We start from the raw sequence: 27,998 nt of genomic DNA on the forward strand, positions 1-27,998 counted from the left end.
GAAGTTGGTCTGAGCCTAGTAGTTCAAATCTGTTGAGCATCCACAATGCCAGTTGACTGGTGTGACACTTTTCATATATCAGAGCTCACAGTTTTCTCATGTTAAGCACAGCAGCATTTCTGTTGGGGACCCCACCCCACGGGTGGAACAGAGATAGGCACCGCATCAGGCTTAGATCAGTATAAGTACTCAGTGTTACTAGTTTCGCTTGTGAAAAACAGCACCTCAGAAGTTTCACTGAGGACGTGGCTTTTATGAGTATTGTGTGCCATTTTCCAGATAGCTGTGTTCACCATTACAGACTAGAACCAAAGAAAAGGGGGTACATGATGGGCCCAGAACACCAAGCCACTGAAAACTGACATGCCACCCAATGCGGTAGCTTGGCAGAGCAAGCAGAATGAAGTTCTCTATTTCTTTCATTTCCTGGCAATTTAATAGGCTCCATTACACAGTACCTCCTTTAAGAATTAGTGAAAGTTGCCCACAGGTTTTGTACCATTGCTAAATAATCAGGAACACAAGCTAACTATATTTGGCACTGAGCCCCCCCCCCCAAAAGTATTCAAACAAAGTCTTCCGAATGGAAGCTTATGTGTGCTGTAGACTCATTGTGTAACATCTAACGCTGCCTTTGCAGCATGCCCAGGTTAGCAGCATCTGGTTACATTGGACAGTGCCTTGATTTGTCCCAGTGAAAGATACAGTAAGTCGGGGGCTTACTGGTTCAGAAGCAGCTACTAATCACAACTGACATCTTAGCTATAGAAGTGGTGAAACATGATGAGTGATATTATTACTGGGTTCTGTAGCATTTGGATGAGGAACAGCTACGTAGAAAGGGTGTGACATGTAAAGCAGGTGCTTGTTTCATCTTAGAAACATGACTAGTTTAATGTTGCTGACCTTGATGTTAATGTTTTCATTTCCACATAAATTTAAAATTCGGTCATGAGGTTGGCGTTAAATGTCTTGGAAGGTACAAATCACCGTAACCACATTTACATTCTGGAAGTGACTATTACAGAGATAAAAACTGTTGCCTGGCTACATTGCTGTAGTTGTTAGCCGTTCATTTATCAACATTACAGATAACAAATAGGGAAGATGGGAAAGGTGGGTTTCCCCCCTGCAGCCCATGCTTTTTTTTTTCTTTTTTTTTTTTTTTTTTTTTTTTTTTTTTTTTTTAAATCTCTAACATGTCTCTTTTAGGTTAGGTTTCACATATGTATGTCTTTGAGATTCTGTGTCCCTTAAACACTGAGGTACTCATTAGCGATGATACTAAGAAAGAAAAAGAAGGAAGTGTATTATCATCATATAGAAAGAACCACAATTTGGAGTGCTTTATTGTCTCTCTTAGTAGTTCCATATATGCACCAGAGAGAAAGGAAAAGTTATAGAACCCCATGGATCTTCATTTGCCAGTGCGCTTGGCTTTGTAGAGCAATCCCAACAGATGGTGTGGGCAACTGTTGAACAAGAAAATAAAACAGAATTCAGAAGGAACTCTGACAGGGAAAAAAAAAAGAAGGCACTTTTTCTGGAGAAAAGAAACCCTGTTGCATGTTTAGGTGATCTTCCCATCGGTTGTGCAGAAGTAGTGTGATTAACCATAGAAATCTTACTTGATTGTATCTAAATAAAACCACTTCTTTTGCTGGGATTGCCATTCAACAAAGGGTGCTCCCTTTCTGCATCCATGTGGGGTGACACACAGTCATACTGTAAGGAATCTTCTACAGATTGGCTCTGTCAAGAGTGTGAGCTCATACCTGTTTGGGTGTTTTATAGCTACGTTTTTTTAAATTATGAAACAGCCATTAAAAAAAAGTCATTGGAAGAGTTATTTATGCAGGCTATCCTAGAGGAAAAAGGGTTCTAGAGTACTAGAATAGAACTCAGAAGTGACTGAGCTGAGTTCATGCAATTTTTTTCAAAATTGCATTCCTAAATACAATTTATAATTCAAATGATGGATGGATATTCCTTCGAAATTTTTCACTGTAGCAGCTGAAAAGTAACAGCAGTTTTCAAATTTTGATGTGATTGTAATGAGAAAAAATGAGACGCTAATTTGGACGCACCCCCCCCCCCCCCCCAGCTATTGATTATTGTTAGTTACACGATTCATTTATTTGTTGTTAGAGTTGTGATACTGATGCTCTTTTGGTGACTTGACACGCACAAAAGGATTCCTTGTGTAGTAATAAACACGGACAAAGATGATGTGGTCATGCCTGAAGATCAGGTTTCCAGGTGGCTAATTTTAGCTGCTTTCAGTGTGGTTGATGCCAAGGTCATCTTGATTTTCCTAAGGGCTTGGTGGAATAGCAAGAAATTGTTACGCTCTTGAGGCATATGGTACTTTATATGTGCATCTTCTTGCAGGTGTGTACTAGTACAAAATAAAAGAATCATTCAAGTCATTGCAAATGTAAACCTTAGCTTTCTATTGTTTTAGACTAGTCAGGGTCATAATTTACTACTTAGTGGTAGATGCTGTTTGGGTTGGGTGAGTAGTTGGGTGAAAATAATTTTAAAAGTGTGTTTTGTCTAAGTAAATCATGACAGTGTGACTCAACGAAAATTGCAGGGAAGGACATTACCAGTCCTTGGAGCATATAGAGAATGGATGCAACTCAGGAGAGATACTTGGTCTTAAAGATTCTGCGCACAGGCAGAATTGGAAGTAATATTTGTCTATCGTGAATGGCCATACTTACTGCAAGAAAGGTGTTCTTACAGTGAAGCAGTGTTTTCCTTATGGAACTGGTAAGGCAGGATTTGGGAGGGTTTTCTGGGAGGTAGAAGCTTTCTCTATGTTAAACTTGCCACCTTGCTGGGGCTTCCTTTGTAGTGATATGCAGAGGATGTGAAGAAACTATTGGTTATTGTGGAGCAAATTAAAATGGGTTTAGGCCTTTGAGGGGGGAAAAACCCCAGTGTCTGCAAGCATTGAGGACAGTTTTGTGTCCTTGCTGTGAGAAATACTGTTACGCCAGTAGAGGCCTTCGAATGCACGTCCTATGCAAACCACAACAAAATGTTGAAGAAATGCCTTTCTATGAAAAGCCAGCTCAGCAGAGTACTGCTAGCTGTTGGGAAGACTGCTGTCATGATTCTGCCTCTCAATATTGTCTGGTAACTGGATTGTTTTTACGTCAGTTTAATTAAGATACCATTCAGGCGTGTGGTGTTCCTTCTACTGCTGCAAGACAGCATGTCAAATTCTTTTGAAGGCTGCTGAGAAGATGCTCCCCTGGCTGCTGTGAATAAGGGCATATGTGGGGAGGTCTACAGCTGTTGTCTTATCTGTTCCACCCTCAGTATTTTTTAGGGCTAGCGCTTCCGTGTGGACAGCGGTGCGGCCTGTACCTGCTGCTGCTAATGGCTTTTGCAGGCGGCAGCAGTAGCATGGATTTGATGTGATTCCTGCCAGTTTCCCTGCTGCCCACAGGATTGCGGGGAGCAGTGGCGAACTGACGGAAGGCTTGTTCATCGCACTCGGCTGCTGCTTGGCAAAGCTATTAGCAGCAGCAGATACCTCTGCGTGCAGACTCAAGACAACATTGCATTGCTTATGTTCATTTATATTTGGTTCATTATCTTTGCAACCATGAAAAATAAAAAGCTATTTTTCCAAATAAGATCTTTAGTTTTTAAATATGTGGCTGCCTCAGGGTTTTCCTTTCCACCTCCTCCTGTATGTTGGTCAGTTAAGAATTTATTTCTTAATGCTGATAGATGGAATGGCTTTGTAAGCGGTTGGCGAAAGGATATGGTCTCCTTTAGGATGCTTGATCTGCATCCCCTCTCAGTAAGGGGGAGGGGTATTTTTGGCATGGCAAAAGGCTTTGTCCTTTTTGTCGTAGATGCTACGTAGCTTTTGAAATTGCTTTCAGTGTGCATGATGGTTTATAACTGCTTAATTATTTTATAGCCACACATTTTTTTGGAAGCATGAAATGATCATCAGAATAAAAGACCTCTGCTGAATTAGAGGATATTTGTTGCTTTGGTTGCTGCAGACACTTGGATATCGTCCTCTGTCGTGCAAGCATATTTCTGGTTAGTCTAATCTCAAAACGCTAGTGTTAATTTCCAGTTTTGATTTTTGTGACAACAGTGGCTTCCTTGATGAAGGTTTCGTGGCAGCTTTATTTAGCTTAGAATGGCTGGCTGGTGCCTTCCTGCATCTTCATATGAATGTGATTTCCACATGGTTAAAAATGTCATAGCACAATTAAAAAAAAATAATCTTGTTTGTGGGTTTTTTTTAAACAAATAGCTTACTGTTTGTGCAGTGCAGGAGACATAAACAGAAGCAGTAGTATAGAGCAAGAAGCAGAGGGTCAGCCTGACGAATTAAAACATAGAGTAGCCCAGCATACTCACAATTCTACAGTAAGGAAGTAGTAGAAGTTGTTGAGGAGTAACTTGGGAAGCAGCTTTGAGCTCTGAGGAGAAGTAGCCTAAGAAACTTTGCTTTAAAGGAATAAAATATGTAGGAAGATTATTACAAAAGAATTACGAAAAAGCCACCATTTCTATATCGCCCACTTAATTATTAGGCAATTTTTGTTTGTTTCTGGTCCAGGAATGTGGAAGGACATACCAATTTCTTTTAAAAATCCTCTAACCGTACTGGCTTTAGTAGCATTTGGCTTAGAGCTGAAATTAGACCAAGAGTACATTAGGAATATTGGTTTTGTTTGGCTGATCGCAAAATGCAAAATGGTACATTATTTAGCATTTTTACTGAGTTATGAAAAAATAACCCTAAAGATAAACCACTGCAATTTGTTATAGCTACTGTAACTATAATGGAGAAGCATCTTGGCTAGAGTTCTCAAAAGTAAAATTAAAACTTAATAATTGTCCCTGTAATTAAGCCAAATATTTGTGGAAATATCTTTGAATTTAAGCAGTATTGTTAAGAAAGGAATCTATGTCACCTATTAGTACCAATAGTGTTTTCAATGGGTACATTTTTAAATTAAACAGAAGTGAAATTCTGATGAAGTGTAAGGCCTAATCAACAATCTCAGAGTCTTTGCAACATTGTAAATTTTCTATGGAAAAACACATATAGATCACAGAATAAATGTATAAATATATATGAAGCAAAACACATAAAATTCTGATCTTTATTCTCTTGTAGCGGGCTTCTGAGAATAAAAGGTATTGCTAGGACAGAGCTACGCTGTCAAAAGCACCTTGGCTTTATTTCAATAACCCGTCAAAAAGACCGATCATGCCTTCTTTTTTGGTTTTATTTGAGCTGTTGACAACCCATATTTAAAAACTTGTCTGATATTTTAACACAGCACTTTAAGCCGACCTCGGAGTGGAGTTTGCTGTGCAGCCGGTGGCTGTCGGTGAGGAGGCACCGATGGCAAGGAGCCCTGCGCGGGGCAGAGGGGTCACACCGGGGGGCGCTCCCCTTTGCTGGGGGAGAATATGGAATATATATACATATATATATATATATACACCTTCGCGGTTAGCTTATAGTAATGAAGTCAGTGTTAAAAAAAAAAAAAAAAAAAAAAAAAGGTATGTTGGGGAGGCAGGTATGTTTGAGGGTGCAGACTTAGGGCTCAGGCAGGGCCCCCCCCCCGCCCGTTGCGAGAAGTGGGGGTGCACAGTCGGGGTGAATGCAGGGCACAAAGCCCCCCGTTCCCACGGCTCCCCCTGCCAGCCAGCCTGGGCCGCGGGAGCGGGGCAGCAAGGGTTAATGCCCGGGCCACATGTAGGGAAGAGCAGCCCGTCGGGGGTTAAACTGCAGAGTCTAATGGAATAATAACGGGTAGCACCATCTGCTGGCCTACTTCCGCAGAAGGAGTCGGTATTTTTAACGACATCTCTAATATTCACGCCGATGCATTTTGATGCTTTGTGCATTCGTTTCTTCGGGTGCTTTGTCGGAATCTGGCGGTCCGCGCCCTGCCAGCCCCGGTGAGCCCCGCCGTGGCGGGGAGGCGGGCGGGCCGGGCCCGGGCGGGCGGCGGGATCGGCGGCTCGGCGCGCCCGGGCAGGGCGATGTTGGTAAATCGCAACGCGTGTTTGTGGAGGCTTGCGCGTACCTCGGCTGCGGCTCCCTAAATAGGCCATTTAGCAATCTTCTTTCAATGCTTTTCTCTTGAGCACTGCCTGGGGTGCTGAAAAAGCAGAGGGCAAGCCTTTGTCTGACGCCAGAAATGTCTTCAGTGAAGAGGCCAAGAGGAAGGGTAAGTGAAAGCCTGAATGAGTGGGAGGAGGAGGGGTTCTTTGGGCTAAAAGGCTAATGGGATTGAATAACCTTCCTTATTACTGGCTGCTGCGGCGGGAGCCGTGCTGCATCGCCATCTTGAGCTCGTTGCCGTGTTCCCGGGGCCGGGTGACTCGCTGGAGCCTGCAGGCCTTCAGGTGGCATTTCAGCGAGCGGTCCCGCCCGCCGCGCGGCAGCCCCCGGTGAGGCGCGTAGAGAAAAGGTGCCCGGGGAAGTGCCCGGGCTTTGGCCAGAAAATGTGTGTGGAAATTCCCGGTGGCTTTTCTTCGTGCTGTAGGCAGAGGCGCATTTACGGGTGAGAACGTAACGTAACTGTTATCTGCTGGGCTTTTTGTCTGTTTGAATAGGAAATTCTTGCCATTCCTCGGAGGGGAAGGGGGGAGGGGAGGGAAGCAAAAACATGTCTCCTAGCCTGCTGGAAGGAGAGGCAGATAATCTGGGTATTGCCTTCCTAGTGTAAACAACTCTCCGCCTCGACGAAACAGTGATTAAAAACCTCCCAATAAAAGCGAGTCACGTTTTGTAAGACACTGACCTTACTGCTCTAAATAAAAGAAACACCTCTTTCTGATTTTTTTATGAATGTACAGCTGCGTGATTTTCCTTTTGGTTTTATGGTTTGTTTGTTGTTTTTTTGGGGTTCTGTTTTTTTGGTTTTTTTATCTCGATTTTGTTCGAGCATCTGTTCAGTGTAGCACTGAGTTAGTCTGGCAGATCCTTCCTCTGCTCTAAGGTAACTGTGGTCCCGGTATCTTACAAAGGTCAAACACTGATGCCGTTACCTTCGGGAGTTCTTTGCTTTTTCGCCTTTTAAGAGAAGGACATGTATGGGAGATGTTGGAGACTGTGCCGAACGTATGGGAATGCCGGAAAGGTTAAGCATTGGTTTCTCTTAACTGCAGAGGTGGAAGGAACGCTGAGAGAATTTTTAGATATTTTTTGCAGATTTTTTTTTTCCAGTACGTGGATTGGTTATTCAAAACCAGAATTGATGCAGTTATTCTGAAACCCACGCCATTCTGTGGTATAAACAGAATTCCTTCTTTTTTGCGTCTGCGTGAGTCCCTGCCGCTTTAATTTTTTTAGAAATGCATACCCACATGAAAAATATTTGTACTTTTTCTTTCAAGAAGTGCTTACATTCTTAAAATAAGGTGATTTTATTTACTTTTTGTCTTCCGCTACAGCCTCCTTCTTCCAAGAAGACTGATGGTTCAGGATCATGTACTAAGTTGCAGAATACCCAGGTGAGGGCAATGTCTGAAAAGAAGCAGAAGAAAAAAGCAGACTCAGAAAGTAAACAAGAGAAGGCAAATCGCATAATATCCGAAGCGATTGCAAAAGCAAAAGAGAGAGGAGAGAGAAACATTCCACGGGTAATGAGTCCTGAAAACTTCCCCAGTGTTTCAGCTGAAGGAAAAGAGGAGAAGAAGGGTAGAAAAGTTAAATCCAAACCAAAGGACAAAGAGAGCAAAAAGCCGAAAACTGGTTCCTCATCCAAAATTAAAGAGAAAACAAAAATTGGGTAAGTAGAATGAAGTGTTTTCTTACTTCTCTTTGAACTCTAAATCCTTGATTAAAGTGAAAACTGCTTACTGATAATAAAATGTTCTCTGCTGCCTGCCTACACAAAAATCTTCTTGATTAAGTCCATGTGTGGACTCTCTCATTCAGGAACAAGAATGCCCTGTTTTCTGTTTGGATAAAATGATTGTAGGACTGTCCTTTTGAAAGGAATTATTTTAAACTCATAATCTGAAATATTCTGTACTTGCTTTGAGGCAGAGACAAGGCCACAGTATCTTTCATCTAGTGTTGTAATCGGTTCCGACTCCAAATTAAGTTTATCTGATATTATAAATGCTGTCTTTTATCGGTTTTGGCATTAATACAGTGTGCATGATAAACTGCACAGGGAGGAACTGGAAGCTTAATGAACTTGTTAGCAAGTGAGTATTCTTACAGATACCGCATGTATCAAGAGTGAAGTGCATATTGGGAAATTTGCGTTGTAAGCACTTGGTAATCTTCAGTCATATCATTTTAATCTGTCCTCTTAAAAATTTTGCAGACTCAGTTGGGTCAAGCTGGGTGGATACCTTGGTTTAAGGTGCTTGCTCCAAGGGATTCAGTAGGTGGCCCAACTTCTGGCTCAAGAGCTAACCCAGTTCTCCTGTATACCTTTAAAGGAAAGTGTGTAATTGATGATGTTAAGTATGTCAGTCAGAACTTGGAATGGAAATCTTCGCTACAGTCTGATTTTTATTTTTTATGAACATGCTCTTTTTGCGGTAACGGAAATATTAACTGGCATATCTCTCCAAATTTAAATGTCTCATATACATATGTATATCCTAATGTATACGGAGCAGAAATGAATGTTCTTTTAATCAGCCTGTTTCTCTGCTTTTTCTTTTTCTTTTTTTTTTTTTTTTTTTTCCTCCTCAAGATCAGTGTTTTTCTTATATGTTCAAAGTAAACAACTTCCTGGAGAAGTTATGCTGTAGTGTAAAGGTTACTGCTTTAAACTCAACTTCATTCTTGACGTGAACTTTCATGGTTTTAATTTTTTTCCCTCCTGGTTGTGGGCTAGCATTGAGTGCTGCTTACAGCACTGCTTAGCACACTGTATAGTGCTTCCTTTTTTTCCTCCGTCGTGTTTCAATTGGGATTTTGGATGTGTACTTCCAAAGCTGATTTCACTTTTGTGTTTCTGAATTTACTTCTGTTCTGTAACAGACATTTGGTGGGTCTGTCTAATCGGAAAGCTTACACACTCTTGTTTAGCTTGTGTTGGTTTCCTGAAGCTTTATGTGAATTGCCTTTAGTGTCCTTTTTATTCATTCTTTTGGATAATTAACAAAACTTGCCAAAGTATCGTCCTTATGCTTAACTACATAGTTCCCACAATACATTTACTGGTTTTAATCAGAAAAGTGAAATAAACTGTTACCGTCAATTTATATTTCTGCGTTCAGTTTTCTGTGTTCATGAAACACTTAGCTGTGCACATCAGTTAGGATCAGTTTTCAAGATTTCATGAGACGGTGCCAGCTGAGAAAGAGATGTTTCTCGAACTGTGTTTTTTAATCGTGGTATTTGTGCTTGAACCAAAGCACAGTGAAGCTGGTAGAGTGACTCCCATATAATTATGCATGGTCAACGTTTCATAATTTTGCATTGAGCTGTGCAGATTTGCCTCCCCATTATTTACCAGTTTAATCAACTAATGCTCTAGTCAGCGTTCTGTTTATCATGCTGCCCAGTATTGCTTTAGCTACGTGGGACATGTCTCTAAAGATTTTAGCAGTCATCCTATTAAAGGGCAGTGAAAAGGGCAGTGAAGAGAGTCTTCTAGAGCCACATGCTACAGATGTTTTAGAATTTCTGCGTATTTTGGTGGGCAGCAGTAAATCAAATGCTTTGAGGCATCCAGACAGCTTTGTCTGTTGTTATGTTGGGTTATCACTGTTTTTTGTTATTTATATAAATACATAAAATACGAACTGTTTAGCAACAACATCTGCTACAGTGGTTTTGAAGAGCCGTAATTGCAGGAAGGCCTTGATTATTTTTTTTTAAAGGGTAATCTTACCAGACTCTTCTCTATGCAGATGTATCTATTGATCTTATATAAGAGCATTTACTATGGAGTGGCTATGCTTGTCATTTCACAACTGGTTAAAAAAAAGTGTAATTAATAACATTTGTTTTATTTAGAGAAGAACAAAATTAAATCCAGTAAATAGTAAGGGTCTTAGAAGGTTCAACAATGCTTCTAAAGATTTCTTCCTATCTTACATGCTTAAGAAAATACTTCTTAACGAGTCTAAGCACATCCTGGAAATTATTATGTCAGAATAGGATTGGGATTTTAAATGTGTGGGTTGCTACATTGGTTTTCTCTGCCTTGAAACAAACCCGGGCTAAATCTTGGAAGAAAATGTTGCCATGATAAAATAATACCTTTAGAACCCAAGTGTTGTATTGGGCAAGGGGAAGGGGAGGATATCAATTCTATGAAAATTTCTTGTTTTCTCTGGAATTAAGGATTTTTGAGATTGGTTCAAAATTGGAATAAAAAATTACTTTTTTTTTTCTTCTTTACTGAATAAAGAGAACAACTAAAAAAATAGTCAGGTTGTATTTATGATATTGTTTGCATTTAAGCACAAAAAGAAACTCGCAAGACAGTAAAAAAAGATAAATAAACAATTTCCAACAGTTATAAACTGTTCTCAACTGTAATTCTTCTACAAGCAGTAACATCATGAGTAAAACCTTACAGCCAATAAAGATCTGTAATAAAAAAAGAACAAGCCTTTGTCTTTCCGTTTCGCTGTGATATGTCCATCCCAGATGAGCATCTTTCTTTTCAGTGTTCTCCGTAGCAGACACCTTTAACTTGCAGTAATGGTTAGCTGTCCCGATTCAGTGTGGATTCTGAGAGCCACGCTGGTGCGGGAGGTGGTGCGGAGTTACATGTGTTTGGGAAGATCTGGGCAGAAGCATGTTTCAGGTGATTCCTGTTTGATTGTAGGCTAGTATAGAGTTGAAAGAGCAGGAACTGCTGAGAAATGCATTTATTATTATTTTTTTTTTTTTTAGTTTTGGGAAGTGTTTGGAGACTGGCTTTGATCTGATCTTTGACATCACTGCTAGCATCAAACATAGCCTATCCAATATGGGCACAATTATACCTTCTCTAATCCAGCACTCAGCAAGCTCTTGGTGATTGCAGACCTCACTGGAATCTTAGAAGGGTCCTGTCTCTGTAGCATGTCCTGTGTAGCACCTCCTGCATTGCTTTTGAGGAGAATTTGCAGAGTTACACAGTTGTCAGTCTGTGAAAATGATAGGTTCTACATCCTTGATCTCTAGCTTTAACAGTAGTTGCTGAACAGACCTTGATAAGTAAAATTACCTTGTAGCCGGCAGTAGGAAAAGGAAAAAAAAAAAAAAAGTGTGCTTTTAAAAGTAATGCAGTTCTCACTGAAATTGAGTAGGCCTCATCTAGGATCAAGATGAGTTTTCGCTGCTGTTTCTGAATTTAGGGGATACAGGCGACAGGATGATTTTTTTTAAGTCATCCCATCCTGTCATCCATCAGTGTCGTGTGTGTGTGTGTCATCATCCCCTGGCTTTTTTTTTATTAAACATAATTGGTATGTGTTCGGCGGCTTCATGTTAAGTGTTTACATTTTCCTTAGTGATTCTATTGAGATGTAAGTGTACTGAAAAAAATTACAGCATGATTCTTTACAGTTTACCATTGCTAGTTATAAATTACTAGCAGTTTCTTTTTAGGCAGGCTGTAGTTCCTTTCTAAAGGTGGGCATTAAGCTTTTTAATCCTCTGACCTCTTGAAGTCAAAGAAATAATGCTTGTTAGTTTCAGTCAGATGGTTTAGAACTGGATTCAGTAATTAGTAAAGTTTCTGTACTGTAAGCATTGGTGAAGGTAAACGACTGAATTCTGTTATTACCAAGAACATTGTAAACTTATGACAAATTATTAGAAGAATGCATGTATAATATATTTACTGTTACCAAATTAAGTAACCAGTTTGCTTTATGTGTTGATATACTGATCAAGTTAAATCTTCAAAGGTAACTTACTTGACAGTATTTCTGAGAACTGCAGAACCACTTTTCAGAGCCTGGCTATGTGCATTGATGTTTAGGAATCATTTAAGCCCTTAATATTTTTGCATAGCATTTGTTTCCATTTATAAGCTTTTTCTAACTGGTTATAATTCTGTTTCTTCCATGTAAGGTCATGCATATTTAAACGAAAAAAATCTACTTCTTAACACTTCATATGAAGGATAGAAGAATTATGAGTTTGTGAACATTCTGTTGTTCAAAAAAGTAGATTGGCATTTAGGTTTTATAGCTCTCAATGTATTCCCACCTACTCAAACATAAAATTAAATATCATGGTCCTGATGAAAAGCAGCAGTTCTGCATTGGTGATGTAAAGGACAGTATCAGTAGACTGCATTTAGGATAGGATTTTTTTTTTTATTACTGCATAGTTTAAATAAATAAATCCCCCAATCCTAAGAATTTTTTACAGATGTTTGATTCAGGGTGGTAGTCCTTAAGTTCAGAACCGTTTCTGGTTATCAGAAATAGCTGTATTATTTCATGTGCTAGAAGACCAATGGTAGATTATTTTAATTTTTTTTTTAATTAACCCTTACTTTAGGCAGTAATGAATGCAGCAAGTCCTGTGTGATCTTAATCACTACTCAGATCAGTAAATGTCCTTGTTGCCTTGAAGCAGGTCTCTCATGGCATGTATTGTTTACAAGACAGAGCATTTTTAGGACCTAAGACCCTGACAGAAAATCCTGATGCAATCGTTTGTTGATATGGTGGTGTTAAGATGGTTTGAAACCTTTGTGAACTCAGCAGCAGGAGACATGGTGGGGGGACCTGTGTGGAAAGCCAGTGATTCACCTGTTATGCTGGTCCTCTATCATTTAAATTTAAATGCCAGAACTCAGAAGTGAATTACCTAAAGGCAGACATCGTGCGTTGTCTTTTGTTTCATGTAAGTCAAGCAAATGTGGGCTAATAGGCCTGTGCACAAAGGGAGGAGATGCTCACTGAGTCTTTTTGTTCTGTTAGATCTTAAACTTCTGTCATGATCAGAAAATGCACACAGACTACAAATTTGATCATCCTTCTGGGATATCTTTGCATGCACTGAGCTGTGACTCCTTGGTGAAGGTCTCTCTGCTCCCAGGTTCTAGTTTTAATGCATAAGTTGGGTCTGAGTTACAGAGTCTTTTAAGTTTCTACTGCAAAATATATGAATGCAAAATAGCGTGGCCTTATCAAGTAAATAAGTAAACGCTTGTTTGTTCTCTTACATCCGTATTCCAGTGTTGTCTGAGCTTCATGGCTGTTGGTTCCAGTAAGACTCTAGGAGTGTTTTAAAAATCTGTGCACAATCCAAAAGTTATTAATTTGAACTATAACTGGAGGAGATAGTGGCTAATTTTAGTGTGTTAGTATTATGTATTAAATATATGCTGAAAGAATAAGAGCAACAGTTTTTATATCACTAGTTTAACTCTCATTCCAAGAGGATACGCTGTGTTGTCAAGAAAATAATTGGCTTTGTATTTTGCGAATAGATAAGACTTAGCTAAGTTTTTAGTGCTAAAAGCGTACAAATGCTGTTGATGACCATGGCTAGTAATATAACACAGTGCTTTGACTGCAAATTCAAATAGTCAGGAGAGGGCTTTGGACGCTAATAATTAGTTATTTGGTGTTTCTCTGCTTTGGGAAAATTGAAGTGAAATGATTTATTAAAGGCATGCATTGAAGGCCAACAATACTTACTATTTCTTTACAAGCCTAATAAATATTTGCTGGTTTTCTTTACTTTCTAATACTTCCCCATGTTTACTATTTGGAAGGTTTTGAAAACCGTTCTTTGGAATTTAAAAGCTCTTCAAAGTACTGACAATTCTTCCATCACATTCTCTGCTATCAAATGGAAGGGTGGGAAGGGAGCAGATTCTTAGTGGTTCTTAATTTATAAGAAAAAGTTGCAATGCTTCTCAAGTAGTGGTTCCTGGTGGTCTTGCTGGTACTTAATGTCTTGCAGTTTTATGGATCTAAACCACGTTAAGAGCCTTATGCTAAGGGTCAGAAGTAATAATGGCTCATAAGACAGCTTCTTTTAAATTTTTTCCATTGGTATAAGCTTCTCAAGATCTTTAGTTTCTCCTTCTAGGAGGAAATACATATATAAGGAATCTTATGCTGTCTAATCATTAAAGTATTTCTAGATGTTATGTAATAAGATGCATTTTAAATTTGAAAAGGCAAGAGAAGGTGAAATTGGAATGGAGTCTAGTGATACTATTTATTCTGTGTCTGCAGTGTGCCGTTTCCTTTTCATAGAAACAGAATAGATAGTTTCTGTTCAGAACAGTTTGTTTCGGGGTGGAAAAGGGATTTTAGCCAAGGATCTTCGTGCTTTCATGCAGAAATTTATAAACTGGCAAGAGAACTTGTGCTCTCAATGAAAAATTTTCACAGAACTGATCCAGTTTACAAGCTTCTGAAAATCATTGTTTTCACATAGCAGATTTTTTAGAGGTTTTGGGCCAAAATATGAGCAGATTGCATTTTTACTAATAAAAACGCGTGACTTTAGCACCATACTGTCGTTCAGAAACTTTGATAGCAAGGAGCATTGTGATTCTGGGCACTGGATCAGAAAGAAGTGAAACTGTGCATTTATTCCTCACATTGGCACCGTATCTGTATAAAGGAGGAAACATTCTGATCTGCAACATGTAGAGAAGATGTTAAAAAAAAAATATTCAGGAGGATGCTTGTGAAGAGAAGTACAGGGAGTAGGCAACACAAGATGAAGATAAGACACAAAAGCTGACAGAGAAGTCGAACATGATGTGTAAGACTGCAGGGGCAGAGCAGGAGTTGAACACGAGGGAGGGACTACAACTACAGAGGAGAAGAGGAAAACATGTGCAGGGGAAGGTGTAACTAGAGAGCAGTCTAATCATAAAATAAACCTATATTCTATACCAGAATGTCCTTAAAATCCTCTGTTATTTGATGGATGCCACTACAACTCATAGTAAAATAGTCGTGGCCATGGGCTTTTTGAATCCAAAAGGAACTCGAGCCTAAAATATTAGGCAGTAGTGCATGAAATGAGGCTGAACTGTGGTTGCATGGATATAAATGCTTAATATAGCAACATGCATTTATGTGAAACATTTTATTCTGCCATTTTACACAAAGAGGTTCAAAATTTGGAATGGGTTTCCGAGGGAGGTGTCAGCCTTGGAAATAAGAACTGGATTGGACTGAGCAACATAAAAGAACTCTGAAGTTGGCTTTGAGTAGGGACCAGATGTCCTCCAGAGACCTGTTCCAGCTTGACTTGTATCTCAACACTTATTTAATGAAAGAACGTGTAGTTATCCTTTTTTCTTTGTTGTTAGTAGTCTTGTTGTTCATTTAAAAATCAATATGTGTATCACATTCACTATCATCTCTACATACCATACATCCATCAGGCCTTTAATGCTTTTGCTCCATATCAGAGAAGACTTGGAATCTTAGTGGTCAAAAAATAATTATTTACACATTATGGTATGTGAGTTCACTGGATTGAATATACTCTATGTCCAGTTATTTCAATTAAAAGATCAGCAAGGGATGGGTAGAAATCAGCACAGCTTGTTGCACTTAATAACATATGGATAAAGTTTAGAAGAGCACATACCCAGTTGAGACCAGAGTTTCATCTAGGCTAGTATCCTCTCTTTAGCAAAGGCCAGAAGTGGATGCAATGGGAAGAATTTAAGAGCAGGGAAAACATACATGATACCTCTTAATATTTTCCCCAAACTCAAAAGATGCAAACCAGGATCTTTGTGGGATAGCTGCTGTTTCACAAATTTGCTGGTCTTCGAAGGTATTCTCGCTCAAAAGTTTTATTGGCTTTCCCTTTAAATCCATGTTAAATTTTATATCTACAGTTCCATTTAACAAGCTCAGAAGTTCAATCACAGTGCGCCTTGTCTGCGTCACTTTGGAATATATTAGCTAATTTGACATATTAGCTGACAAGTGCTAATGTAACACTTAATTTCTATGAAACAAAGTGAGATGAAAATGGGAAAAGTGCTTTATCCAAGTCCATCACCAGGAAGAGTTATCTTGGACAAATACCCTAGCATCCAACAGTCTTAAAGAAGGAAAAAAGAATCCAAATCAGAGGTTGAAATGTGAGGAGAAAAAAGCTCCCATACTACTCTTGAAGACAGTAGGAAAGCCAGTGTGTTCCATGTTGAAATTATTTTCTGCAATTATAAACATGTTTTCTAAGTAATAATTAAGCTGAGAACACCTAATGAAAAGCAGTGACTTGAGGACCAGTCTTTTCTTCTCAGTCAGCAGCTCTGTGAACAAGCAGATCTGTGATTATGCTTACTGCAGCTTAATTTCAACATGCATTCGTCAGTGTCATTCAGTTCATACTAGAAAAATACAGCAGTGGAAAATGTTTTCTTTGGTTTCTTTGGTGGGTTGTTTTTTTGGTTTTTTTTTTTTTTACCTTTCCACTGAAGGTGCCTAGTGATTACATACTAAAAACCAATGAAAAAGTTCATTGCTTCTTAAAATATGCCTGTGATACTTTGTAAGCCATGTTGCTTAAACTATCCATAGTGTTTTGGTAATTCTTAAGATTTTCATTTCCTGTGCGGTCTGTTACTTTGGACCTGGTACATATGTGACAGTTCTCTCACTTGGGACACTTGCAAAGACAAGCAAATGAGATACAAGTGTTACAACCACTACCTTCTCATCAGCAGTTTTTCAGGTGGCCAATGTATTGGATGTAAAATAAGTTTTATTGTCTGTGTGAAGTCTTGCGTTCTGTAAAATAGCAGAAGAGGCTTGTATGCTGGAACAGTTACCTTATTTTCTGTTACACAGTTTTGATGATTGATACTATACAAAATATATATTTTAGGACAGCTCTTTATCTGTGGATTTTACTGGATAGTTTGTCATCATTCTGCAATGATGCCGCTGAAAACATATTTAAAGAGGAGTATTTGGCACATTTCAAATAGGAAAAAATAAATATTTTGACACCCTTTAGTTAAAAACAAGTCAAATGATTTGATACTGTGATTTACAGCGTGACCTTTAAATCTGAACAACGAAATAATTGGTGCTTTTTCATTAGAATTTAATGAATTTATCCAAGATAATATTGGTTCTTAACATATTCTGAGATGTTCTAGGATTTCTTACAGATAAAACTACTGGAGTTTGAATACAGCTGCTTCTTTACTTCTTTCTTTTAGAGGCAAAAAGGATTCATGCATTTTTACCACTGAGTGATTTATTTAAACATAAACATTTTGCATGTCAGACAGCTTTGAATGATTTTGGATCATTGTCTATAGCTAACTTTTTTATGTAAAAATAAGAGAAGATACATTTCATAATAGTGGGGGTTTTATGATAAATCACTTACTGTCATCATCTGCACATGGTATTTATGCTAATTTTGTATAGTTTACCGTTGTCGGTTAAATATTGGATTTTGCATCTGTCTTAGTCATGTATAGATTTAAAATACGTATGATGCAGAGGAGTTTGCAATAGTAAGGTAACTGCTTCACTGTAGAGAAACTCAGTAGCGGTAGTAGAAAATACTGTCTACTGTACAGTTGTACCTTTTTGTTCGGAGGTACATTTTTCCTTCTTCAGTCAGCGGTGCTTCCTGAGTTTTGTATTAAGAAAAACATGGGAGTTGCTAATCGATGCAGCATTACTTTTAATCTTGAAATTAAGTAGACTAGTATACGGCATTTACTTTGATGTTGGGTTTTTTCCCTAACAGAAAGCTAATCATCACACTGGGTAAGAAGCAGAAAAGAAAAAATGAATCTTCAGATGAATTGTCTGATGCTAAGCAGACTACACAGCGGCCATTGAAAGATGAAGACTCACAGGTAAGTAGTCAGAATTTTTCCCTTTTAAATTTGTACGTGTTGTTACTTCTACAGGTCTCTTTTTTTCCCATCTCTCCAAGTAGTTACACTCCTTGTGACGCTGTGACAGTTATTCTCTCACTGCTGTCTGTCTCTCATAGGTATTATCATTTTCATTATCGTACATTATCAGCAGCTTTTCCCAGTTGAAAATCAGAAAATCCTACAGGTTGAGTCCCCTTTCTGTAAAGGGACGTCAACGCCCCGCTGGTACCTGTTCCATTTCAGTGCAGAGTTCCATAGATTTGAGACTGCAGGTGCTTATCTATTGAGCTGACCTTGAGTTAGACCTGATCCTTACTTGGGCTGACTTTACGAGGAAAATGCAAAGATTGCCTAATGGTATGGGCACTTAGCAGTGAAACTGGCTCTTTGAGAACATTTAAAAAGCTTGTTTCAAGCTTTCCTGTTTTTTCTGGGTTCTGCTTCTGTAGAAACTGAAAGAATTGGTTTCCTATAATCTTGGATTTGAAGGCAGCGATGATCAATATGCTGATAGGCTCTAGTTGCGTGTGGAATACTTCTGAAGGAAGTGCCAGATCAAGAGATGAAGTGGTAGAATCATTCCCTCGAGGAGTATCTCACTTGTAACTCTTTCTGCAGTTTTTTCATAATTGCCCTGGTATAATAGTAGCATAGCTAATTGTTTACAAAACTTATCCGCAAAGAAGTATGAACTGTTCATAAGAGATAATATCCTGTTTATGTGTATCTTAGGAGCAGAATTACAACTTTACTTTAGGGCAAACTCCATTAAAAGTAAGGTTATACGCTGGAAGTGCACAGGTTTTTATCCTGTGGCGGTGTCATCCACAGAGATGGAATCAATATTTGAAATAAGGTGGTGTTGAGTAAAAATGAATTGCCTTATTTGATGACAATGTCAGAAAACAGTTACGAGATACTGAGTTGACCTTTAGTATTTCACTGGTGATAATGCTGGGAGGGGGGGGAAGATCAGAAGCAATTTTTCAGAATGACTTTTTATTAACTTAAATGATAGTTTGTCTTAGATGAAGGTTACCTGGAAAGGAATGTGAAATTATTTATTTCCCAGGGAATTTGTCTTGGTATAGAATGTCCATTTAGTACGCTGAAGGAGGTGATGGCAGTTTTGCTGGTTCTGAAGTACTGTAACTTATCAATAGTGTTCAGTAATCAGATAGGTATAGATTTGTAGGCCAACAGATATAGTTCAAAAGACTTAAAGGTATTTTGTTTTTTCTCATTGTCTTTGGGTTTTTTGATATTTGATTTTTAGCATGACGAGGGTCGTCTTCAGTTCTAGTGTGAGGAGAACAGGGAGTATCATAAAATGCATGATCCCGGTGTGAAGGGAACAGAGAGCAGAGATAGTAAGGGGTGGCACGGGTTAGAAAAACTTTCAGCAGCGTGACACAGCACTGCCCTGTCTACTTTAAGAGGAGTTTGGGAGAAGCGTAACAGGAAAGACAAAAGTTGTATTAGTCATGAGTTCATTCTCTCTTTAGTTTTTGAACATTTTAATGATGTTCTTTTCGTACTGCAAATAGGTGTCTATTTCTAAGCTCCGGAGGGCAATTTTAGGTCTTTTTCGTTCCCTAATTCATTTTGTATGCTTAGTTTCACAGTAAGTGTCTTCCTTAAATACGTTGATTTATTTCTAGGAAAAATGTGTGGTGCTACTTTCTTCTGTGCCTTAGAGCATTTGTTTATGACCATTCTTCTAGGCTCAGGGGAAGTTTGTTGGTTTTGGTTTTTTTTCAGACGACTCGGGTTATGTATTTATATGTCGGAGAACGTGTCTGTTGATGTCTTGTTCATCACTTCGTATTTTAAGAAAAGACACACTGAGAAGGATTGAAAATGCCAATTAATGCCTCGTTAGGTTTTGAAAAATCCAACCAATGCTTAATGAGTAAAACTTTAGCGTGGTTCTTAATCCTTTTTTTCCGAATTCATACATCATTTTGCATTGCTCCTATTAGCTGACACTTTAAAAATAAATACATAAAATCTACCCCTTGTCAGCAAACTGTTGACTTGACTATAATGTGACATTCTATGTCACATTAATGTGCCTGTTTAAATCTGAAGTTTCTTTTTATGCTAACACCCCACCCTGCATACAGTCAACTTTTTACTGAAAAATACCTAATCTGGCTACGTTACTGTGAAAATCCATTTGAGTAGTTTCATATATGTAGCTTCTCCAGATGAATGGTGATGCCTATCCTTTGTTTTTTACTCTGTATGTGGTATTTCTACTCTACCTTACTAAAAAACTTAAAATGTTTCTACTATACTTAACTAAAATACTTATAGCATAGCTAGGTCTTTTACCAGATACCAGCCAGACCAAGTGCTGAAGTTAACAGTCAGGAAGAAAGTTCCTGTGCTGCAATCTTACTGTTACTTACTGGTTTCAGCGGAGCAGATATAATGACCGCAGGATTTTGGGGTTTGTTCTGTTCACAACTTCTTCTTCTCCCAACTCATTACTGTGGTGTATTGCACCACAGTAAGTGTATTAAGTGGCTTTTCCTAAACAAAAATACATCTTGCTGTGTTGTTCAATATAATTAATTTATTTTATAGAGACTATTTTACTTAGGTGATTTTATCTTTGTTCTCTAAAGCAGATTGCAGTGCTTTCAAATATTGGCTGAATAGTTTGATTCTTCTGTCATTATCTGTCTAATGGATTTACAAATTAACCTTATGGTTAAATACGCAGTGTCCTGTATAATGGTACTGAGGGGTGGAAAGGATATGCAATATCTTAATAATCCAAGTATTTGAAACTTAAACAGTGAGTGAGAAGGAATTACTTTCTTAGACTGAACATTATTTCTGCAACTGGAACTTGTTATCCTCAGATTCTTGCAGAAACAGGAGTGGAAGATGGGAGAGAGAAACCACAAAGTAAGCCAAACGCTGCTGTTAAACAAGCTTGATTAAGGTGGAGGAGAAAACAAATACATTAACAAAGCAACAGGCTTTATTAGCCATCAAATCAGGCTTCATCACCAATCTGACCAATGGGATCTAATGAAAATCTTCATAATTTTTTTTATTTATAGGACTGTTGCACAGTAGAGACGCTTCAGCATATTTTGTATCTTTAATAGAATGGTAACACACTGCTGTTACATTGCATTATGGAACTGCTGTTGAAATACTGATGCTTATGGGAGATCTGTTATATGCCCGCTTTGCTTCTATACCCTGAAAATATTGTTCTAGGCTTGCTTTCAAACTCTAAAAATAAAAGTAGCAAATGTTTATATGAAACAGAAAAAAAGAAATTAATTTATCTAGAATAGTATGTGGCTACTTCTGTCCCTTTGTGATTCACATGCTTCATGTTTTCTATCAAACGTTGGCCTTAGGTTTTACATGTAAGTGTTGCTTATAGTTTCCCAGCACTTGCAGTTCATGTTAGAGGAAATTTTTGGTGACGCTTCTGGTTTTATTCGCCTGCATGCAGAAGAGAAGATCAAATCGTCAAGTTAAAAGGAAAAAATATGCTGAAGAAGGAGAAGGAAAACAGTCGGAAGAAGAAGCTAAAGTGTCTGTGAAAATCAAAAAGAATTCTGCCCCTTTACCTGCTGAACAGCCTTTACAGTTATTTGTGGTAAGTGAAAACTGGCTTGGTCTGTAGTGGGACCTTCTCATTTCTCTCATGGAGTTCAGTGAATAAAGCTCCTAATTTGGAAGGAATACATTGTTATTACTAAGCCACGGTTCATTTAATGTGACACCTTGCTAAGATCTTGAAAACTGGAAGAAATTGCTTACTACTGTGTTTTCTTTTCTGTTATAAACAGTCATTAGCTGAAGGATGAGGCTAAGGCTAGGTATGTCTCAAATAATGCGCTACGCTCTGTAGGCATATGGAAAACCTGTATGCTGATAAAAAGATGACTTTCAGAAGTATAACATTAAATGACCCTATGGGGGTCTCTGCTTACTGAGATTTTTAAAAAGGATACTCATTCCTTTTTACCCCCCTTCAGGTTTGCACTTCACTATTTAACTTGTGCCAGCTCTGGTACTCAAACTTGCTGTTGAGCCATTCTAGGTAAACGAAGTGGCAGGAAAGAAACAGGAAAAAAAGTGTTCGTGAGAAGTTTGAAGGGTGACAAAGTTGGAAGGAGAAAGATAGTGTGATTGGGAACAAATCAAGACAAGAGGGAAAAGGTGATTTTTTTTATTGCAAGCAACCTTTTAAACATGGACTCTTGATCTCTGGAACCACAGCTTCGCTCTCGGTGGAGCCAAGTAATCCCCTATCAGTGTCACACCTAAGCCCTGCTGGAATACCCGAGCATGACCTTGTCTACCTGACTCCACAGCACGTTTGTTAGCTGTGTTCAGAGTAAATCTGTTGAATTGAGTTCTACATATGTTGGTTTTGCTTTGTTTTGGTTTTGGGGTTTGTTTGTTTGTTTTAACCAATCTGCCAAAGTTCTTATTTCTCCCTATCTGTATAACGAGATTCTGGGTATGTTCACTGTATCGCATCAACTCAGCGGGGCATTCACAGGGAGTCTGTGTCTGGCAGGCATCAGAGTCACCATTGCTCTGTAAGTGTGTTTTGCAGGTGAGCATTGCATCTGATGCTCTTTGGAAGTGCCAGACTTGCTGTACTTTTGCATGTATTTCGCTCTGAATATAGACCTGCATTTTAAATTTTACTCCCAGACTGTTAAAAAAAGAGTGCTGCTGGTAGAGGTCAAATTTGCCTTTATTGTTGATCTTTTAACCAGCTGCTGGTGTTTGAAGGTTTTAAGCCTGATGAGTTTGGAGAGAGGGTATTTACTACAATTTATAATGATACTGTTTTCTTCTGTGTGGTTTAACCCAAGCTGGGGTTAACCAGGACATCTCGTTTTAAGCCTGATAACTTTGAAGAGAGGGAATTTAGTGTGACTGAAGTCTTTTCCTGCATTTATAGGAAAATCCAAGTGAAGAAGATGCAGCAATTGTAGACAAGATCTTATCCTCCAGGGTAATAAAGAAAGAAGTAAGTGATTGTCATGAATCGAAGTTGCTTATTTGAAAAAAGGGATTTGTATTTATTATTTGATGTTTCCTGTGAATTTCCTTTCCTAGATATCTGCTGGGATGACAGTAGAAACAGAAGAGTTCTTTGTGAAATATAAGAACTAGTAAGTATTAAAAGTTTCATTGGAGGTGTTGACTGAAATGATAAGTACCATAAGCACGTGCTAAAGTTTGATATTGTTTGAAGGTGACTTATAATCAGATTTTGTCATCTTTTTGAAATTTTTCTTTACAGATTTAATCTTAAAATTGCTAAGAATCTACATTATGTTGTTAGTAGTAACTTTAAAATTATCAGTATTGTGAAACCAGCACTGGCCAATAAACTGACAGCTGTTATTGCCAAAAGAACAGAATTTTTAGAGAAGATATATTTTATTAAATTCAGCAGCGGCTACATGTCTGAGGCTAGTTATAATTTCATGAATTTAGATCAGAGCTATTTTGTGAACCTAAGTTAGATTTACAGGATCATACATTGAGGAGAGCTTGATGTAGGAGTCAGCTGTACCATTTTAAAAAGAACAAAACTTTTAGCAATGGAAATTATTTTTACATCTGAAGCAGGAAATAAAGAACGAAGAAGAGCTTTTTCCATATTTTCCTATTTAAAATGTCATACCTATTTTTCTGTCACTACCTGCTTCTTGATGTTGAAAGTGCCAGTACATTTCTAATTTTACATATGTGAGTAATTTCATTAGATTCTTGCTAATAAATGTGGTGGTTTGGGTTGGGTTTTTTTGAGACTCTGGGTTCACATGTTTCTGGAGACCATTTAGCCCTTGTTTTCTGAAAGGGTAAAGTCTGTCTTTTCATCCGAGAATGAGTAATACCCAGCAGCAGCTGCTCTTTTTTTCTACCATATCTTTAGAAAGCATAAAGAGTGATGAAAACATATTAAAAAGGGAGTGTGAGGAAGAAATATGTACTTCTGTCAAACCAGTCTAACTTCAGAAAGGCTCACGTGGGGTGCAGTCAGGTGGTGTAGGTACCGGTGCTCATGCTTCCTCCTTCCTTTGACTTGCTGTGTTCTCTCCCAGTCCAGTCTGATGGCATGTTCCTTTTTGCCATGGGCTCTGACGCTCCTCACTGATCTTTTAATGGGCTCAGCTGTATAGTTCAGCAGTACTTGTCAAGAAATGTTCACCTGAAGTACATGAAAAAGTTAGCTCCGGTGTATATTCGGTACTTCATATCTCTGGGTATTTTCTGATAGAGGTGTCAGATTTTAAACTTGATTAAAACTTCATTTATTTAAGCTTACTTTAAATACACTTGTTTCTCTCGTTAGGACACATAAAGGAAATCAGTGAATCCATAGAGGTCCTAGCCAAAAAATTCTGCCTTAACTAGATGCTGTGAGACGATTTTTTGGAGGAATAAATCTTTGATCTTTATAGTGAATTCTGTCTTAAATGATAAAATGTTCTTTTTGAGTGAAATTCTGGTTTATAAAATATACTGGATTAACTGTATATTAAAAATAGTAAGCTTTTGCTTTCACTAGCACGTTAATGTTAATCTTTGTAAATTTAGCTCTTACCTCCACTGTGAGTGGGCCACAGAACAACAGCTTTTAAAGGATAAAAGAATCCAGCAGAAAATAAAACGATTCAAACTAAGGCAAGCACAAAGAGCTCACTTTTTTGCAGATGTGAGTATGAGATACACAATTAATTAAGCTTTATTTTCCTTGTAAAGTTGTGATTAATAGTTTGCTTTTAAATAGAACAACTGAATGTTGAGAAGTAAGAATGAGCTGTCGGGGGTTGAGGGGTTGATTATGGCAGGGGATTGGTTGTTTAATGTAATTTTAAGAGCGAGTCTTCTGGAGTAGCTGAACTAACCTGACCTGCACGGTTTAAAATTGGGATTGTTTGGGTAACTACTTCAAAGGGGTAAGGAGGGAAAGATGATGTTAGTATCACTAGTTTCACTACTATATGGCTTTCCCAAAACAGCAATTCATCCCTAAATGACTGCATTTTCTATTCTCATGTCAGATCCCTCTTTGGTGCCTGTTGCCAAAAAAAACCCCAAATAAATAATTTTTTAAAAAAGGCTGTGGGGGTTGAGGGATTTTAAGATGTGTGCAAAAGCCTCAGTAGTTTCCAGCTGCCAAATTAATTTTGTTTACGATGACACCAAGTGTCAGCATATACCAGCATTTTTTTGCCTCTTTACTGACTTTATTAATCTTGCATTGCAGATGGAAGAAGAACCTTTTAATCCTGACTATGTTGAAGTAGATCGGGTATTAGAAGTATCTCTTTGTGAAGATAAGGACACTGGTGAGGTAAATAAATCTTAAAGCAAATCAAGAAGATACATCTCCAAGCACTGTTTGGTAATCATCATTTTAGCAGATTTCAGAGTACTGCCTTAATGATTTTAAGCTTCAGCAACATTTTTTTATGGGACATGACGATCTTATTTCCTATGCTAGACATCTATTTTGAAATAGAAATCAGAGTTCAGTGGCTTATATTATGAGTATTAATAGGTCATCATAGAGAAAGCTTAGGTAGTTACTAACCATAAATATGAGGTCTGATAATTGCCTTGTGAGTTCCAACAAGAGACTGATTGCATCTACTGTCCTTACCTCTGACAGTGAGAAGGGGTCACAGCTGAAGGCAGGGCAGTGGTGACTGCCTCTTCCTCTCTAACTCTGTCCCTAGGCTTTAGGCAACCAGTGATTGAGAGGTGTTTTGACAGCCACAAGTGGACCTTTTCCTCTGTATTTATCGAAACTTTTTTTTAACTTGAAGTACCTCTTCTGGAATGCTATTATAGAACAAACCCATGACATTAGAAAATAAAAATAATAATAAATAAATTTAAAAAAAAAAAAAACAGAAAAGCAAATAAATTGCCAATATGCAAAAAAGAGTCTGAAGCAGGCAGAGAGCTGACAAAGTAGTTGATTAAGGCTGTTGGAATAGCTATGATACTTACTCTGTTTTTCTAGATAACAAAATGAGCAGACTTACCCAGTGAATTCTGCTTTAATCTTCCTAAAGCAGGGTTGAGGGTTAAAATTACTTTTCATTGTATGCAGCAGATTTGTCATAACGCCTTTAGAAGAAGTGTGGTGATGTCATAAGGTTTGCCCCCAGCTTTTTGAAAGATGACATTTTATTTGGTTTTTAAATATTTATTTACTGATTCTACAGTAATCTGCGTTGGTTCCATCTTTTGAGACTTTTCCTAAATTTTTCTATAGGTTGCCTAGCAGACCTGTTGAGGAACTCTCTCAGGGTCTTGGTTGTAGAGTCAGGTAACCTGATTTGGAGAGTGGAGCAAATGTTCTGGGTAGCATCTCTGTAGTTAACCGCTGCAGTTACTTCCACCCTCCCCGCCCTGTTTCCGCAAACATCACAAATGTAGCAATTTATTTTTCCTAAAACTAAGATGTACTTGTGGGCAAGTGGGATTAAAAAGTACTCCAGGGGCCTACCACAAATGGCAGAGTATGAGAAGCCAAGGATAAGTTAGGTAGACAGCAAGAATCTGCACCAAACGTTTTAAAAGATAGGAGAAATGTGCTTTTGTTTCCAGTTCTCATGTGAGCTAGCTGCTCAAATAGTAAGGCATATTAGCAGTCTGTACACTAAATTAAAAGCTGATAACATTCAGAATTTTCTTCTGCAGCCTGTTATTTACTATTTAGTAAAGTGGTGTTCGTTGCCATATGAAGACAGTACGTGGGAGCTGAAAGAAGATGTAGATCAAGCAAAAATAGAAGAATTTGAACAATTGCAAGCTTCCAGGCCTGACTCAAGGAGATTGGTAAAATTATACCTAATTTACTTGTCTGTCTTGGCAAATTGGATTTGATTTTCCCAACTTTAAACTTGTGTTAAACATAAGGCTCATTGGCATTCACTGTAAAGGATCTGTGTGCCTTGTTATCTAGGAATAATGTTTTTTCAGGTAGGCATAGATAAATACTCTCATCTAATTTGTTACTTTAAAAGAAATAATTTATACTTAAGAAAAATATGAAGTGCTTTAACTTTCTGAGTTTCTAACGGAAAGATGAGCAACGCACTGAAACTAGCTAATCGCAGAATCTAAACACCATTAAGGCGAGGAGAAAACAGAATAAAGTATAAACATCCTTTTACAGAGAACAGAGTTAGGTCTTGTACTTCAGCACTGAAGGAAATTGGCAAATGAGATCTGTCAAACGGATTCCATAATTACTTCCTGCTTTTATTTTTCTTCTTGTCATAAAGGGCTAACTGAAAGGAAGAAAAACACGTGTAATAAGGAAATGCGTTTTCTCTTTAAATTATCAATCTTCTGTCTCGCAGAGCAGGAGAAAAAAAATTAGTTCTATTTTAAAGTCCTAAATGTCATTGTCAGAGTAAGACATGTGTCCTGTGTGGTATAATACAACACTTCTTCTAACTTACTTATTTTACATAACTTTTAATTTGTAAGCTTTGGTTTTTATTTTAATGGGGTTTCCATCTACAGATCACGGCAGTAGTCACAATTAACACCTTCATATGATATGAAGTTCATTTCTCTAGTATTTATTTAAAATCCTGCTATTTTGGCATGTGGGAAAAAGGGCTTTTATACCTCTCTGTTACCGTGTTTGGCTTTGAGAGGAAGAAGATGATTAAAGTGCAGCTGTACAACTGACAGTCATCTTAGCATCAGCAGCAAGTATTTTTTGTTCCAAGCTTCAGCAACTACAAGAAAGTATTTGCTGACTGCAGCCGTGCGAGCAGGAGCATGGCTGCTCCTGGTGTGGGGGAGTGGACAGATGGTTGCTTTGGGTGAGGGGGGGGAAGCCACAGCTGCTGGGGAGGGACAGCTACTGCTGCTGCTGAAGGACCTGGTGTCAGGTGATGCTGATGTTGGCAATGCAGAGATGTATAATTCAAATCTAAAATTCAGAGTTACCAGATAAGGCCATGTGAGTCTAGAGTGAATGCAGGCTTTTATAAATACTGAGAAATGCAGAGGGGGGACGGGACGCTATGTATAGCTGACCAGAAAAGCTCTTACTAAAAATACTTCAATGTGCGAGTTTGTCCACATTGGGATGCAAAAGCTAACCATAAGAGATGTTTTCTGCTGGAATCC

At 38.2% G+C, this 27,998-nt stretch overlaps 1 protein-coding gene across 7 annotated transcripts in view; it reads left to right on the top strand.

Annotated features, from left to right (window-relative positions):
* The window catches only part of CHD9 (chromodomain helicase DNA binding protein 9), a 91,511-nt gene that overhangs the window by 27,661 nt on the left and 35,852 nt on the right, over nt 1-27,998 (top strand). For 4 of the 7 annotated variants that reach the window (XM_037408675.1, XM_037408674.1, XM_037408676.1 and 1 more), the window contains 8 exons: nt 7,462-7,799; nt 17,693-17,804; nt 21,313-21,459; nt 22,783-22,851; nt 22,941-22,996; nt 24,432-24,549; nt 25,105-25,191; nt 26,550-26,687. In XM_037408675.1, the coding sequence (XP_037264572.1) occupies nt 7,462-7,799; nt 17,693-17,804; nt 21,313-21,459; nt 22,783-22,851; nt 22,941-22,996; nt 24,432-24,549; nt 25,105-25,191; nt 26,550-26,687 (1,065 nt within the window). Of the gene's footprint in view, nt 1-6,004; nt 6,234-6,349; nt 6,570-6,935; nt 7,008-7,461; nt 7,800-17,692; nt 17,805-21,312; nt 21,460-22,782; nt 22,852-22,940; nt 22,997-24,431; nt 24,550-25,104; nt 25,192-26,549; nt 26,688-27,998 lie in introns of those variants that run through there. The other 3 variants (XM_037408677.1, XM_037408678.1, XM_037408680.1) reach the window with 3 other exon arrangements.

This window comes from Falco rusticolus, chromosome 15 (genome assembly GCF_015220075.1).
Source record: "Falco rusticolus isolate bFalRus1 chromosome 15, bFalRus1.pri, whole genome shotgun sequence".
NCBI lineage: Eukaryota > Metazoa > Chordata > Aves > Falconiformes > Falconidae > Falco > Falco rusticolus.